General features: G+C 40.7%; 1 protein-coding gene across 1 annotated transcript in view; it reads left to right on the top strand.

Moving 5' to 3' along the window:
• Positions 1–14,299, top strand: part of SKAP1 (src kinase associated phosphoprotein 1) — a 280,928-nt gene that overhangs the window by 220,804 nt on the left and 45,825 nt on the right. The window contains exons 7-8 of the mRNA XM_024130167.2: positions 11,918–11,995; positions 12,851–12,934. Of these exons, the coding sequence (XP_023985935.1) occupies positions 11,918–11,995; positions 12,851–12,934 (162 nt within the window). The remainder of the gene's footprint in view (positions 1–11,917; positions 11,996–12,850; positions 12,935–14,299) is intronic.

Raw genomic sequence — 14,299 nt, forward strand, 5'->3', positions numbered from 1 at the left:
CAATTCCACTACTGGGCATATACCCTGAGAAAACCATAATTCAAAAAGAGTCATGTACCAAAATGTTCATTGCAGCTCTATTTACAATAGCCAGGACATGGAGGCAGCTATGCTACTTTTTAGCAGTTGGTCTTACTTATGGAAATCTTAGCTTTGATAATGCAGGCTACGCAGCTCAGACTCTGCGTCAGAGCCTCTCTAGCCCGTTCTTTCATATGTTCTACACAATTTGGCCCATGAGAGGCCCAGCAATTCCACTCAGTGGGTGGGGCTAAACATCCCTATGAACCTCAAACAGGAGGATCACCCAGGTACCTGCCTCTTCTCTGGTAATGCCAAAAATCAGATCCCATTTCAGAGCTGAACATCCTGGACAATTCCCAGGCTCCATCCAGCAGTACTGGTACTGTAGCCATGCTTAGCAGAGAGGGTTCCTAAAAACCATTTGGGCTGAGAAATCTAGAATTAAAACACTGTTTACCTTGACTTTAGGTTATAATTATGACTATAACATTATTCATTATGTAAAATGTTTGTCATAGCACGGTGTAGCCAAAAATGTACTGGATTTGGAGCTTTTAAAAAAAACTGAGTTTTTGTCCTTATTCTCCTTCCTTCCAGCTATGTGAGAAAGTCTTTTATCCTCTCTGAGCCTCAGTTTCAACTCCTGAAGTCTAGACTATTGAGGCCTTTCTGTCTGTATCAGGATCAAAGAGGTGCCATAAAGGAAAACAGTTTACAAACACTAAAGTGCTATTCAAATGTAAAGTATTACTATTATCATTGTTACTATTGTGAATGTTTGGTCAGGGAAGCCTGAATTTCATGCTGCCTCTCCTGTCTGCTTTGTAACACCCAGATGATTCCATGATTAGAGTTGGCTTTCCAAAAAGACACTTTAGTTCCCTTTCTTTTCCTCTAAAACAAATGATTCCAGAACCAGTCTACCTTAGCCATCCAATATGTGCAGCGTCTTTTGTTCATGAAAAACCTGAAGGTAATAAACTGGTATGCCCCTGTGACAGAGAAAGATGTTGGAAGGAAATGGGTTTCCATCTCAGGTTTCTTAGGTGCTATACCAAACAATAACAAGGGAAAAATTATTCAGCTAAATGCACCTGACATTCATTGGCATCCAATATGCCACCTTCCTCGCCAGGCATTATTACTTATATACCTGCCTATGAGAAAGGCTGCTCAGAAGAGCTACTCTGCTTTTATCAGACATACATTTTAGGGACTTTTAAATAAACTTATATAGGAATACCGAGCTGCATGTCTTCTAAACTTTGCTATTTCATCCGTCTGTACGAAGCACCATGAAGCAAAATGGATGTGCCTTCAGCTTTCTCAGTCCTGGAAAATGAACCAGTCCACTTAACAATAAATGGTGGTTGGTTCAAACACACATGACTGGTCTAGTGAAGAAGAAAAGAAAGTTGAGCTTAATGAAGTACAGTGTCTGTGTCCCTGCACATGGACAGGAAAGGACGAGTGTTTTATAACTGTTTATTGGAGTTAATGGTAATAAATTCCTCACTTGTGATGCATTAACTTTAATGTTTTCATTACTTGGTGATTTAGGTTTTCCCTTTTCACATTGTAAATCATGTTGTCCCAGTAGCAGAGCAGGTCGAGTGCCTGCCATAATGTTCATAATACTCAGTGGGGAAAGGAATGTTCTCTTTTTCTCTCCAGCACAGTCTGACAAAAGATGCTTTGCCTCATCCCAACTTGCTGCTTCCCAAATAAGCAATAAAGACAGACAGACAGATGCATCTGACAACAGCCTATTTTAGATCCTAGGGAAAGACAGGTCTCCACAGTAACTTTCCAAATGTATTTGGTGCTGAAGGTTTTTTTCCTTTATTTTTTTTTCCATTTGCTGAGTGTGAGCCCTTAGTTAATGAGCTGTGCAAATAGATATTGAGATTTAGTGTTTTTATTTTGCAACTACAGACTTGGTGATTTGGTTAGAAACTTTTGGGTCTGGAAACATCACCCTCATTTTCTCCAACCTAATTTTTTCCTTGCAAAATTTGACTTACTACAAACTTGCTTGAGTTTTGTCAGATGAAACAGAAGAACCAAGAGATTTTAAATCTCAAACGTGTAACTTAAAAGCAAAGGAGGTGAAAAAAAAAAAAAAGAAAGAAAAGGAGGTGATTTTTGCCCTCAAGTTTCCTTATGGTAGCCATCATTTTTCTGTCTCTGATCCCATACTGCTGCAGAGACACCCAGGGAGCTGGCTGAGAGCAAGGTCCAGCTTGGGAGTGGCCCTTTGTCCAGCAGATGATACATACCAGGTCAAAGCCACATTGCTGAGGTCACTGCATTCCCATCAAGTTCTTCCCAATGGGGTGTGAGAGTTCTCATTAGATCATCCACCCTGAAATACCTCCAGAGAATCACGATAATTAGTTTCTAAGTCTTCTTTTTTATTTTCTGCTTTGTTTGCTTTAAAGGTTTTCTCGATGCAGTGCTCTGATGATATCTGAATGTTTTTCACTAGAGAGACATGGAGAAGGCAAGATTATCATCATTTGATTCCTCCCTGAAATCTTTTGGTTTGGAGAGTAACTAAAATAAAGACTCCGGGATTCTGGTACACTAATCCGCATGCAGCTATCACCATCAACAGTATTAAGTGCTCAGACACACATAGGATGTTTGCGTACAGGATGCAAACAAACGTACCTATGACGTTCAAAGAGAAAAATACCACTTTTCAGGGAAATACAAGAGCAAGGGGCCAAGTTCTCAGCCACTCAAGGCCTGTAGCTCAGAAATTGCCATCAACAGCCATTTTCTGAAGTATACTCAGTTATCCATTTGTGAAGTTGTTGAGTTCGGCTCGGTCTTTGTCCATTTGTGGTTTCCTTTGGACCCCATCATTTGATGCTTTCCTGAAGATAGATAAGTTCTGAGGTGAAGAGAATCGGTATCTCGATGAGGCTGTGAAATTGGCTGGGAGATATAGTTCTCTCCAGCTGAGGTTCATGGCATTTTTTCCCAAATTATTATTTTTTTTCCCAAAATCCTGTTTGTCCGTCCTCCTGTCATTCTCAGCACTGTGATTCCTCCTGACTTTTGCACCCACTACTTCCTCCTGGCTTTCTTGGCTACTTCCTTTCTTTCCCTTTTTTACTTTCTTATTTCACAGTACCAACTCTAAGATAAAAATAGTGAGTATACAGCAGAACAAAAATTACTGTTTGTGGCTTTGGTGAAAATGATTTATCTAACAAATATTCACTCCCATATTGCCTTCTTAGACCCCAAGTCCCATAAGGCTGGAAGTGGTTTCAGTTCAGTTTAACAAACATTTATCAGGCACCTACTGTTTGTACGAGGCGCCTGGGGATACAGAGAGAAACAGGTATATAACTAATGAATTGAACTGCCCTCTGAAAGGGACTAGATTTCCCACCGGCAGGATTTCTTTAGGCTTCAAGAAGTTAAATAATTAGCACCAAACTCCTTGGAGTTTACTGAGTGTATTTTAGGGAAGGATCCTTCTTAATCCCACATCAATTCAACAATTAAAGTACAGCCCTGCCTTATGATGGGTTTCAGCTGTTCCAGCTCTGCCTCAATCTAATTCTTACTCTCCTTACCTAGACAGTCGGAGTGCAAATACTGGCCCATCTCCTTGGATGCACAGCCCTATTGGATTCTTCTTTGTTCCCCCATTTCAATCCAGGCACTATGATGTTTTGTTCATTTAATTTTTTTATAGTGTTCTCTCTCTCTTCCTATGAATGTGAGATCTATTCTAACCCTCCTTCCTTTGCTAGGCCATCCTCCCTATTGCCTTCTACCCAGATCCACAGCTACATTCCTTTTCCTGGGAATAGTCCCTTTTCTATTTCTTCATTCAAGGCTTCTAGCAGCTTTACATAGTAACTAAGGTCTTATGTAAACCAAAGCAAAGAGGCAAGAATGGAGAGAGAGTATTGGGGGAAAGGTTTAGGGTCCCTGGGAGCCAAGACTGTACCCTATAGAAAATGGTGTTAGAGCACAGAAGAGGGAGGATATAATTCTATGTGGGGAAACAGACAAAGATTCAGAAGGTTTGTGACATTTGAATCAGTCTTAAAGGAGCACTCCCACCTCAGAAAATGGGGATAGAGATTAGAATTTCCAACCAGGAAAAACAGCATGAGCAAAGGCCTGGCAGTGTAAAGTACACGGCATATTCCAGAAGGCAAAGTCTGTTACCTGTTATTGCTGGAGTATTGGGAAGTATAAGGGGTTGGGAGAAAATGAAACTGGAAGGTAGGGTGAGACCAAGTTTTAAAGTTTTTGTGTGATGGAGAGCTTGAGTTTCATCCTATAGGTTACCGAGAACCATTAAAGGCTGTAGCAGGAATGTGACATGGCCAGATATACATTTCAGAAAGATGATTTCTGGCCATAGTATGGTGGACAGGTAGAAGTTAAACCAGTTAAAAAGTGACTCCAAACCCAGGTGGGGCTTTTTTCTTTTTCTTTCCTTTTCTTCATATTCTTATCACAATCCAGTAGAGTAGTAAATATATAGATTTGAAAATGATATTTTGTCATTCATTTTTAAAGATATGCTCTCAAGTGACACATGTATAAAAGTGACCTGTCTCAGGATGAGAGGAAAACACAGTGATCCTTCAAGGTTTGTAAAAAAGACAGTTTGGTGTTTGAAATCCTCTCCTCCTCCGTTTTAGAATCTCAAAGCCATTTGAAGCACCACTGTCTGGATTTGTGTCATGATTCTCACTTTGTCCTGCTGCCACTTACTGTGGTTTGGCTGCTAAAAAAGACTTCAGGTCGTTTGGATCTTTGTAGTTCTGTATTAAGGATGGATTCTTAGGATAAAAATAAAGCTGAAGGTGCTAAGTTATAGATATGTGTCATTAATAAAATCAGAAGACACAAGAGGCTTCCTGGGTTTAAACTGTTTTTGTGCAGATTACATGAATTCTCAACCTTTTTCCCACCATAACACATGACCACCAACATTTATATGCCCAACCCTCTTCCGTGGAACAGCCACAATTTTGAAGAAACACAATTTTTTTCAAGGAAATAAAGCTCTGTAGGAATTCTTGATTGCCATGATTATAATGCTACATCAGATGTGTTTAATCACCGTAGACTGTGGCCTAAATAAGATACACTATAAGTTATTTTTAATTGACTTTTCCTCTTAAGAAAGCATATTAGGGCTTCCCTGGTGGCGTAGTGGTTGGGAGTCCGCCTGCCGATGCAGGGGACACAGGTTCATGCCCCGGTTCGGGAAGATCCCACGTGCTGCGGAGCGGCTGGGCCCGTGAGGCATGGCCACTGAGCCTGTGCTCCGCGACGGGAGAGGCCACAACAGTGAGAGGCCCGCGTACCACAAAAAAAAAAAAGAAAGAAAGCATATTAAATGCAAATGAATGGTGTTATTATAGAAAAACTTTGAATCCGTTCTTATTCTTAAAGTGAATTATTCAAAATCTCTGCCATTTCTATCAACACCTTCAACTGATCAAAAGATGCCCTGGTATCCTGATACCAGGATTGAGGATCAGTAAATTATTATATTGAATTAGTCTATCTTTAAGATGAACTATTTACCTACCAGATGCTGTTGTTTATTCCCATTTATTTAGATTCTAGAATTAGTGTGTTGAAGTTATCATACGTAGAGTTGGAAGTGCTGTTTTCTAAAACTTTCACTTCTTATAAGTAAAATCCGACTAAAAACAGAGACATGGAAGAGGAGCATCCCAGAAGACCACAGTCCTCTGTGGTAATTAGTGTGGCGCCTCTTTGTGGAAACAAGAAGGTTCTTCATATGCCATGAATATCATTGGTTTCTAGAAACCAATTTGGATATTTGACTTAAAAATCTTCTTTCTTTTTAAACCAAGGCCTCTTCCTTAGAGAGTAAATGAATCATGTCCAAGATTCCTACATGAGCCCTACACTAAAACAGGCTTCCCTTTTCTAGATATCACGCTTGTGAAGAGGCCTTACAAACCTTGGTGATCCAGCAGCATTCTGTTGTGGCCTCTCCCGTTGCGGAGCACAGGCTCCGGACGCGCAGGCTCAGCAGCCATGGCTCACGGGCCCAGCCGCTCCGCGGCACGTGGGATCTTCCCGGACCGAGGCACGAACCCGTGTCCCCGGCATCGGCAGACGGACTCTCAACCACTGCGCCACCAGGGAAGCCCTAGCAGCATTTTTTGAGAGCTCCAGGTTTCTTCCTCTTGTATATTCTTTACCTTGTGTATCCTTTTATTACATTCTCTTACTTTCTTTCATTTTTGTTCTGCATATCTGTTGATCTCTTGAGTTTCACAGAGACCTGCCCTAGAAAGCAATTCCATAGGTTAGTCAGCCAGTACCTTACAAAGTAAACAAGAAATACAGGATCCTAAAATAATTTTTTTTTTTTTTTTTTTTTTTTTTTTTTGTGGTACGCGGGCCTCTCACCGTTGTGGCCTCTCCGGTTGCAGAGCACAGGCTCCGGACGCGCAGGCTCAGCGGCCATGGCTCAGGGGCCTAGCCGCTCCGCGGCATGTGGCATCCTCCCAGACCGGGGCACGAACCCGTGTGCCCTGCATCAGCAGGCGGACTCTCAACCACTGCGCCACCAGGGAAGCCCCCCTAAAATAATTTTTTGACATCAAGTATTAGAATAACCACACACCATGTCTGTTTCTTCTTCCATATTTAAATGGAGTCTCTCGTGGGCGAGTGAGGTGGGAAGACTGTATCTTTCCTCAGGTACTTCTGAGTGTGTCTCCTCAGCTGAAGCTCAAGGTGGTGGAAAGTGCATGGGTTTTTCCAGCTGAGCAACCTTCAGCAACTCCCATAATTTCAGTAAGCCTTTTTTCTAGTCTGTAAAGTGGAGATTATATTAATACATACCTCACAGGGATGCTGTGGAGCTCAAATGAGATGTGAAAATGCTTGATAAAATGCAGATTAAAACTTGTTAGGTTTTTTAAACCATTTTTTATTAAAACATATTAGTTTTAATCATTTTGTACATCAGTTATCTGCTTTTTTTCTTAGTACTTCTGCCCTAGAATCTCTCATGAATTTTCTGTATCCTCAGTGTAACAAGTTTCTTCCACAGATTTTTACACAGTTTGGTCTGTTACCTGGATTAACAGATTTTTTTTAAAGAACTTAAAAAATTGGAGGGGAAACGAGAGTCCATGCAGATTTCCTGAATATTGTCTCCTGCACTGGTTTTCAAACCACAAACGTGTGATTTCTACCATTTTCTGACGTCCTTCTGCCTAGCTCCAACTGCACTTGTTTTGTTTCTTAGCTTCTTATGTCACAGCTCGTTGAAGAACCTGGCTAAGTACTTTGTGTTCAATCCCTTCCTTTCATCTGCTATCCAATTTTTTTCTCCATGAAATTAAAGCTGTTTGTTTGAGTGGCTTCTGTGTCTTTGAAACTTTTAGATCCTAAGTCTATTATTATTAATGGCTTCGCATTTTTCACCTTACATGTGTTGGTCTACATTCCTTAATAAGTGAAACACAAAGACAGAAAAGTGTGAGGAATAAGTGTAAACTCAGGTAGATATTGAATGGAACCACAGCACTTTAAGACTTATGTAAGCCTGTCCCAAGGGACTAATGAAGGAAGAGTCATTGAAACTATTTTCCCTGTTATCATCATGTGTAGAAGATGAACACTTCTTGCCAGACACCTCAGTCATTTATTGACTGGTTCCTAAAAATTGAGAAAAAAGGCAAAAAATAACCCAGAAATGCAAGAAGCTGAGGAAAAACAGTAACGAACTTATTAAAGAAGGACTCAGAAACCAAATACAAAGGAGAGGATTTAACAAAAAGATGGGGGATCAGCAACCACTGGACAGGAGAATACTATACCACCCACCCTACCTGCAATACCCCTTTTCATTTTGTCCATTTGAGGCATTGTGAAGCGTATGTTTGTCATTGTGTAAATGCACACACACACACACCAGTGATCTGTGAGTGAACTGAAATCACAAATGGAACTTGACCATTCCCAGCCTTCACATATTAGATTTTCTCCAACCTCATCCATCCAATACCCCAGGTCCTGTATCACAGGTAGTTTAGTGAAAGAAACTGGTAAACTTAACCCTGCCTGAAATTCACCCCTGGTAACTATCAGTCTCTGGGCTGGAGTTGGTTTGGTCTCCTTTTTCAGACAATGGAAAAGAACTTGAATTAGAAGGAAAGGGGAGGATAGGAGAAGTCCACAATTTAGGGAGGGGAAAGCGTTGAACAAAAGATGGGTTTTTTTAATCATTGATTTTCATTTCAGGTTGATCGAGCAAGAGACCAAACCAGCTACCTAGAATGAAAGTTTGTGGGCACTGGTTTTTTCTGCAGGAGCTGCAACCTTTTTGCAGTAGAAATTGTGTGGCCTCTTATGCTATTAGCGTTGTGCTGTGGTGTTGCCTACTGACTTCTCCAATTCTCTTTTCTCAGTGGGCCAGAATGCCTCTGATTAAACAGGCCGTGACTCACATAAGCTCCCATGCCTTTGTTATTGACTGCTTCATGGAAATGTATCACACTCCAAAGGGTCCCCATTGTTGTTGCTGTGGATGGCTTACTGAGGAGTCACGTTTAGTGCTGAGAGATGGACCCCTACTCTGTTGTTTTTTTACTGCAGAGCTGGTATGGGTGGGATACAGGGTTTAAAGGAATCTGGATGAGGAGAAAAAGAAGTCTGAGAATTTCTTTTATCTTCATCTGCCGTGAAAGTTGGATGGCCATCACTTCTGGATAACACTCTTCTCGATCTTATGTTTATGGCCCCACATCCTTCAGCTAAGTGAATCTTTCCTTTATATGGGCTATTCTGAGAGATTTAGTTAAGTGCAGTGGTAGAGAGAGATTATGACACAAATGTAATTCTGTTTTGTGCTGATATAATGTGATATACCCTTAGGTGTATCCAAAGGGCCATTTATTCCCAATAAATCATTTCTATTTTTTTTTCATTAAGGTGGTGATATCTTTTTTCAGGTAATGGACAAAAAGCCTCAATTTTTTAAAAAATTGTATGCTTAAATATAAATGTGTTGCCTTAAAATAGCTACTCATGCAATTGTTTGTAGCTTCTTCCTATTTTTATTATCATCCTGCAAAACATTTACATACCTTCTATTACATGTTAAGTAGCTCTGGAGATCGGTTCACTTGCCAGTAGGTGTGAATTCAGGCATACAAGACTCCTCCTGCCTCATCACACAGGACTGTGGCTTACGTGTGCATCCTCAGGACCACCAGTTCTTGATCAGGGGGACCCCAAGCTGACACTGAAAGAGGAGAGAGCTTGATTGCCACAGTGGCTTCCCATCTTGGACTGGGATAGATCTGGATCCCATCTGGGTTTATCTGATAGATCATGGAGGTAATGAGGTTGCACTCAGAGTCAACTTTACATTGAGAACAATTCTGTTATTGTGCTCACCACAGAGTGCCTTAGACATAGAAGACAATCAACAGAATAAAAATTGATTTGATCTAATTTTTTTCCATAGCCATGCCAAACTTCACCTATAATCCCATTTTTTCCACTGCCCATAAGGGAATCCAGGCAAGAGAGTTCATCAATACAGATTCCCTCTAATAAAAAAGCAACATAACACACCTTACAAAAACACAGCATATAAAATACTGTATTTCCAGCTCTCTTACTCTTCAGAATCTTGTTGGTGAATGACCAAGAGAGGAAATTCAGTAACTCATTCAGAGCTCAATTTTAGCAAACCAAGTGTGACTTTTGGGGTGAGAAGGTGGTGATGGTGCTGTCCCTAGTCTCCTAAAATTAGTAACTTGGAATTCAAACATTTCTGCTGCATTATGTCTTTGTTTTCTTGGTGGTGGCATTCTTGGGTTTCAGTTGGTCGGGAGAGAAAAGCCTCATGCTGATAATGTACTGAAAGTAAATGAAATTAAATAAGCGAAGCAGTGCTCACCACTACTTCCTTCCCCCCTGGGTAATTCAATTCAAGCTCTCTCTCTGATGGCAACTCACAGGGACTGTCTCTGTCACCCCGCGGGGGCCTGGAGTCTTAACATCTAAATAAAAGTTTCACTCGAGCATTTTTTAGGCTCCTGCCAGCAGGATCAGTGAGCTGGTGTGGGCACATTAATGTAATATTCATACTCACAGACTCTCCCCGCACATAAGGCAATGTCTTCCCATTTTCATAATTATAGATGTTCCATAAAATGGCGTTTAGATTTGCATTAAAAAAGGAGGTCTGAATTCTAATAGAACGTTTAACATGTCTTTTAAGATTCAGACTCTCGTCATCTTTAACAAGAAGCTGTGTCTCTAAGTTTAACAAGACCTTAAAAAAGGGAAAAAATGGTGGGAAGAAAAGATGGAAACTCCAGGCTTAGGAGATCCTGTTTTTCTTATCCCCTGTGTCTTTCATTTAATTTTTAGGCCTCTAGGAGCAATTTTTTGACAGCGCTGCAGAGAGGATGGGCTCTCCTTCAAAGGGGCTTCTCAGCCATACTGGGTCCTCACCCTCAGTACGATCTGCTTCTCTGTTTTCTTGGAGAGCATTTTCAAAGAGATATTAGAATTTTCAGAGGGGTGGGAGAAATGAAAGAATCCTAGACAAATGAACTTTCCTTTGCTGCTCTTCATCTCATGCATGCACCCTGAGACGCATCTGGGAGGATTTATAGCAGCCACAGAGTTTGCTAACTGTAAAACACACAAATGAAAACAGTCCATGAACAAGGAAGTTGACAATAAGGACAAATAGGATATAGAATCAGGCACTTAAACACCTAAAAAAGAAACTCTTCTGATCTATATTTTTAAAACTAAGCTTGAAACAGAAGCACAAGGTACTTTTAGTTGCATTTTAAATCATCTTAAAATGTTATTTTTAAACAAAAAGTATTCAAAGCATTGAACAAAGTGCCAACGCACAGCTACCACTGAATATTAGTTATTGTAGATGTTAAGAAAACAATTGTGTGATTGAAAAAAATGATTCTACCCAAGAGTCTCAAGATATTGAATAGGTGGCCCAGTTGATTCATATGCATTGTGCCTTAATTTGGTTTATATTTTGTTTGCTTTCTAAATTTTTTAAGGCAAACCAAAAGAGATTTGGGTTTGGGGATCAAAAAGAATAAAATTAGGATTATGCTAACCCACTCCCTTCATTTCTCCTAATTAAGAAATATAGAGTTATATTTTTCCATTGTTTTTGTTGTTGTTCCTGTTTCATTTTATTTTTTTGAGGAGTAAATTCCTGCCTCATTGTCTCTGTCCTTTGCCCCTCCCTTCTGTAAAATAAGTATAAACCCCCAGTGGTGGAAGATAGATTAGGATCTTGACTGCTCAATAAATTTGTACCTAACAAGGCTAATTGAAAACCAAGAATGTTAGCAGCATACAATTAAAGGCTGATGTCAGATCCAGGTCTTCTCTGTGTAAAGGCTTCTACCATCCCTAGACTCTTACCATTACTTTGACAAAACCAGAATTTGGCAGCTATTGCCAAGTTCAGCTATGCATAGCCTTTCTTTGTGTGAACTTAATAAAAATTATGTTCACTAAGGTGGCTTTCTGTTAGAAAAAGGTGTGTGTTTAGTTAAGCAAATTCTTAATTTTCTGGAGTCCTTTTCTTGCCAATCAGTACATGCTTAGGCTACCTCCCCTTGCACAAACTAATGTTATGTTTAGACAATTTTAAGCAATTTTAGCATTAGATATAATTAGGAAGAAAAAGAAAATTTACTTCCCCCCCCAATCATCTAGAAATTGTTTTATTTTGTGCCATATATAAGCAATAGCCCATCTGCACCCCTTCCTTAATGTAGATTATCTCAAGTAGCCCAAATAAATGAAAATTCTGTCAGATTTCAACAAAATATTTTGCTCTTGTTCCTTTTAGGAATGGAAGACATCACAAGAGGAGCTCAAGAGCTTGATAATATCATCAAGCAAGGATACTTAGAGAAGAAAAGCAAAGGTACTGATCAGACCCTCCGATCTCAGAACATTCCAGGAAGGGAAGGGAAATGAGGAAAAAGAGGGCTAGCATAAGGGGTACCTTCTCTATGCCCAGTACTATACTAGGCAGGGGTAAGGCAAAAGGAAGGGAAGAAAAGAAAAGAAGTCTGGTGTTTGTGTGTAGGCTGAAGAGAGATGGCCCCAAATCTTCACTTCATCAGGATAGGGATTGGTTCTGCCTTGCTCACCTGGTACACAACAGGTGCTTAATAAATACTTGTCGAATGAATAAATGAATGACTATATTTTTGTTCTCATCTCTCAGTGTGCTCCCGTAAAGAGTGAAACTATGTTGCTATGAGTGTAACTTTTATATCATATGTGAAGCAGCCCACTTTCAAGTTTTATACAAGCCCCAGTCTTCAGCTTTCACTCTTTAATTAGAATAGGTTCTAGTAGGGTTGGAATACCAGGTTTAACACTCAGGCAAATTGGCTTAGCACAAAGAAAGCCTTGCTCATGCCCATGGCCTGGAGTGTCATTTTGGTTTGCTGAAAGGCAACACATAGAGATCTCATGGAGAATTTTATAACTACAGGATGAGATTAGAACCTGAAAGATATAAAGGAAAAGTAGAGAAACAGCTGGGATCAGAGCAGGCAAAACCTGTTTAGAACGTGGACCTTTAATTGAGTGAGTCCTCTGCACTCTGTGTCAACATGGGATAACCTGTGGGAGTGAAAGGGAGGGTTTTACAGTCCATTAACCTCGGAAATAAAACAATAACACACTGGACTGTGTGTTGTTGGATTTTACGGACTCTTCAGTGATTGTAGTTACCTGAATTTATGTCCCTTACTGCTGTTCTGTTTAGATCATAGTTTCTTTGGATCAGAGTGGCAGAAGCGATGGTGTGTTGTCAGCAGAGGCCTCTTCTGCTACTATGCTAATGAGAAAAGTAAGTGTTCTTCATTTGCACAGCAGCATCTCACTCCTGGATGCGAGCACTTCGTAAATTCTCAAGCACTTAGATCTCAACGTAGCAGTCCTTAACTAACACCCATAAAGGGATATGCTTGGGAAAGAAATAAACCTGGGTAAATAGTACCTTGCTCATCACCAAAAACTCAGATGCCAATTTAGAAATTATAGCCCCTTTAAACACTAGGATAGTGTGGCCAGCATATAAAAAGGTTACCTTTTATTATGACTAATAACACATTATCAAGGTTGAATACCTTGGCATTTAAAAAACAGAACCTCTGGGACTTCCCTGGTGGCACAGTGGTTAAGAATCCACCTGCCAATGCAGGGGACACGGGTTCGAGCCCTGGTCCAGGAGGATCCCACATGCCCTGGAGCAACAAAGCCCGCACTCCACAGCTACTGAAGCCCATGCGCCTAGAGCCTGTGCTCCGCAGCAAGAGAAGTCACTGCAATGAGAAGCCTGCGCACCGCAACGAAGAGTAGCCCCCCTCCGCCGCAACTAGAGAAAGCCCGCACGCAGCAACGAAGACCCACCGCAGCCAAAAAATATAAATAAATAAATAAATTTTTTAGAAAAGAACCTCAAACACTTTATAGGCATTAATAATATAGTTAAAATATTGAAAAAAATTAATTCTGAGAAGGATTTTAGCAGCTTACCAATGGCCCAGAAATAGAACCTTTGAGTCCAAACTCTCTAAGAGCAGGCTCCAAACTTTATCCTACTGGGTTCTGGGACGTAATCCAGTGGACATGCCTAGAGCCATGGAGTGCTGAGACCCAAATGGTTGCCGTCCCCTAGAGACACCCTTCAGCCAGATGGCAGCAGCTGCGAAGTGTTGACTCAAGCCAGAGGCAGCTTCTTAATGAGCCACCACTGACTCAGTCAAGCACAGCACTCATGAGCCATCCCTAAAAGACCCCCCATCCATGCTTAACACAGTTGCTTAGTTCGTGAGAAGGAATAGAGGATATAAGCACAAACTGGAGGCAGCTACAAATAAATACAAGCTAAAAGTTGTTATTGTAGGTGAATGCAAACTTTCAAATAAGGGATACCCTCCTGCAGGGTTAGACTGCCCCAGGAGTAATTCTACAAAACAAGAGGGAGATAAAGTAAAGTAGCAATTCTTGTGGGGGCTTTCTTTGTGCTCTACCACCTTCTTACTGAGGCGTGATCCACAATAAATCCTTTATTGTCCTTCCAATAATTTTCTGTTTCTCCTCTCTTCCTTCTTTCCCGGACTTATTCCTCTCCCAAAGCCTGGATATCCAGTCAAGGGAATAATCAGATACCTACACATTTGCCTTTGGACTTCCTGCACTTTGGGGACTA

This window comes from Physeter macrocephalus, chromosome 14, assembly GCF_002837175.3.
Source record: "Physeter macrocephalus isolate SW-GA chromosome 14, ASM283717v5, whole genome shotgun sequence".
Lineage (NCBI taxonomy): Eukaryota > Metazoa > Chordata > Mammalia > Artiodactyla > Physeteridae > Physeter > Physeter macrocephalus.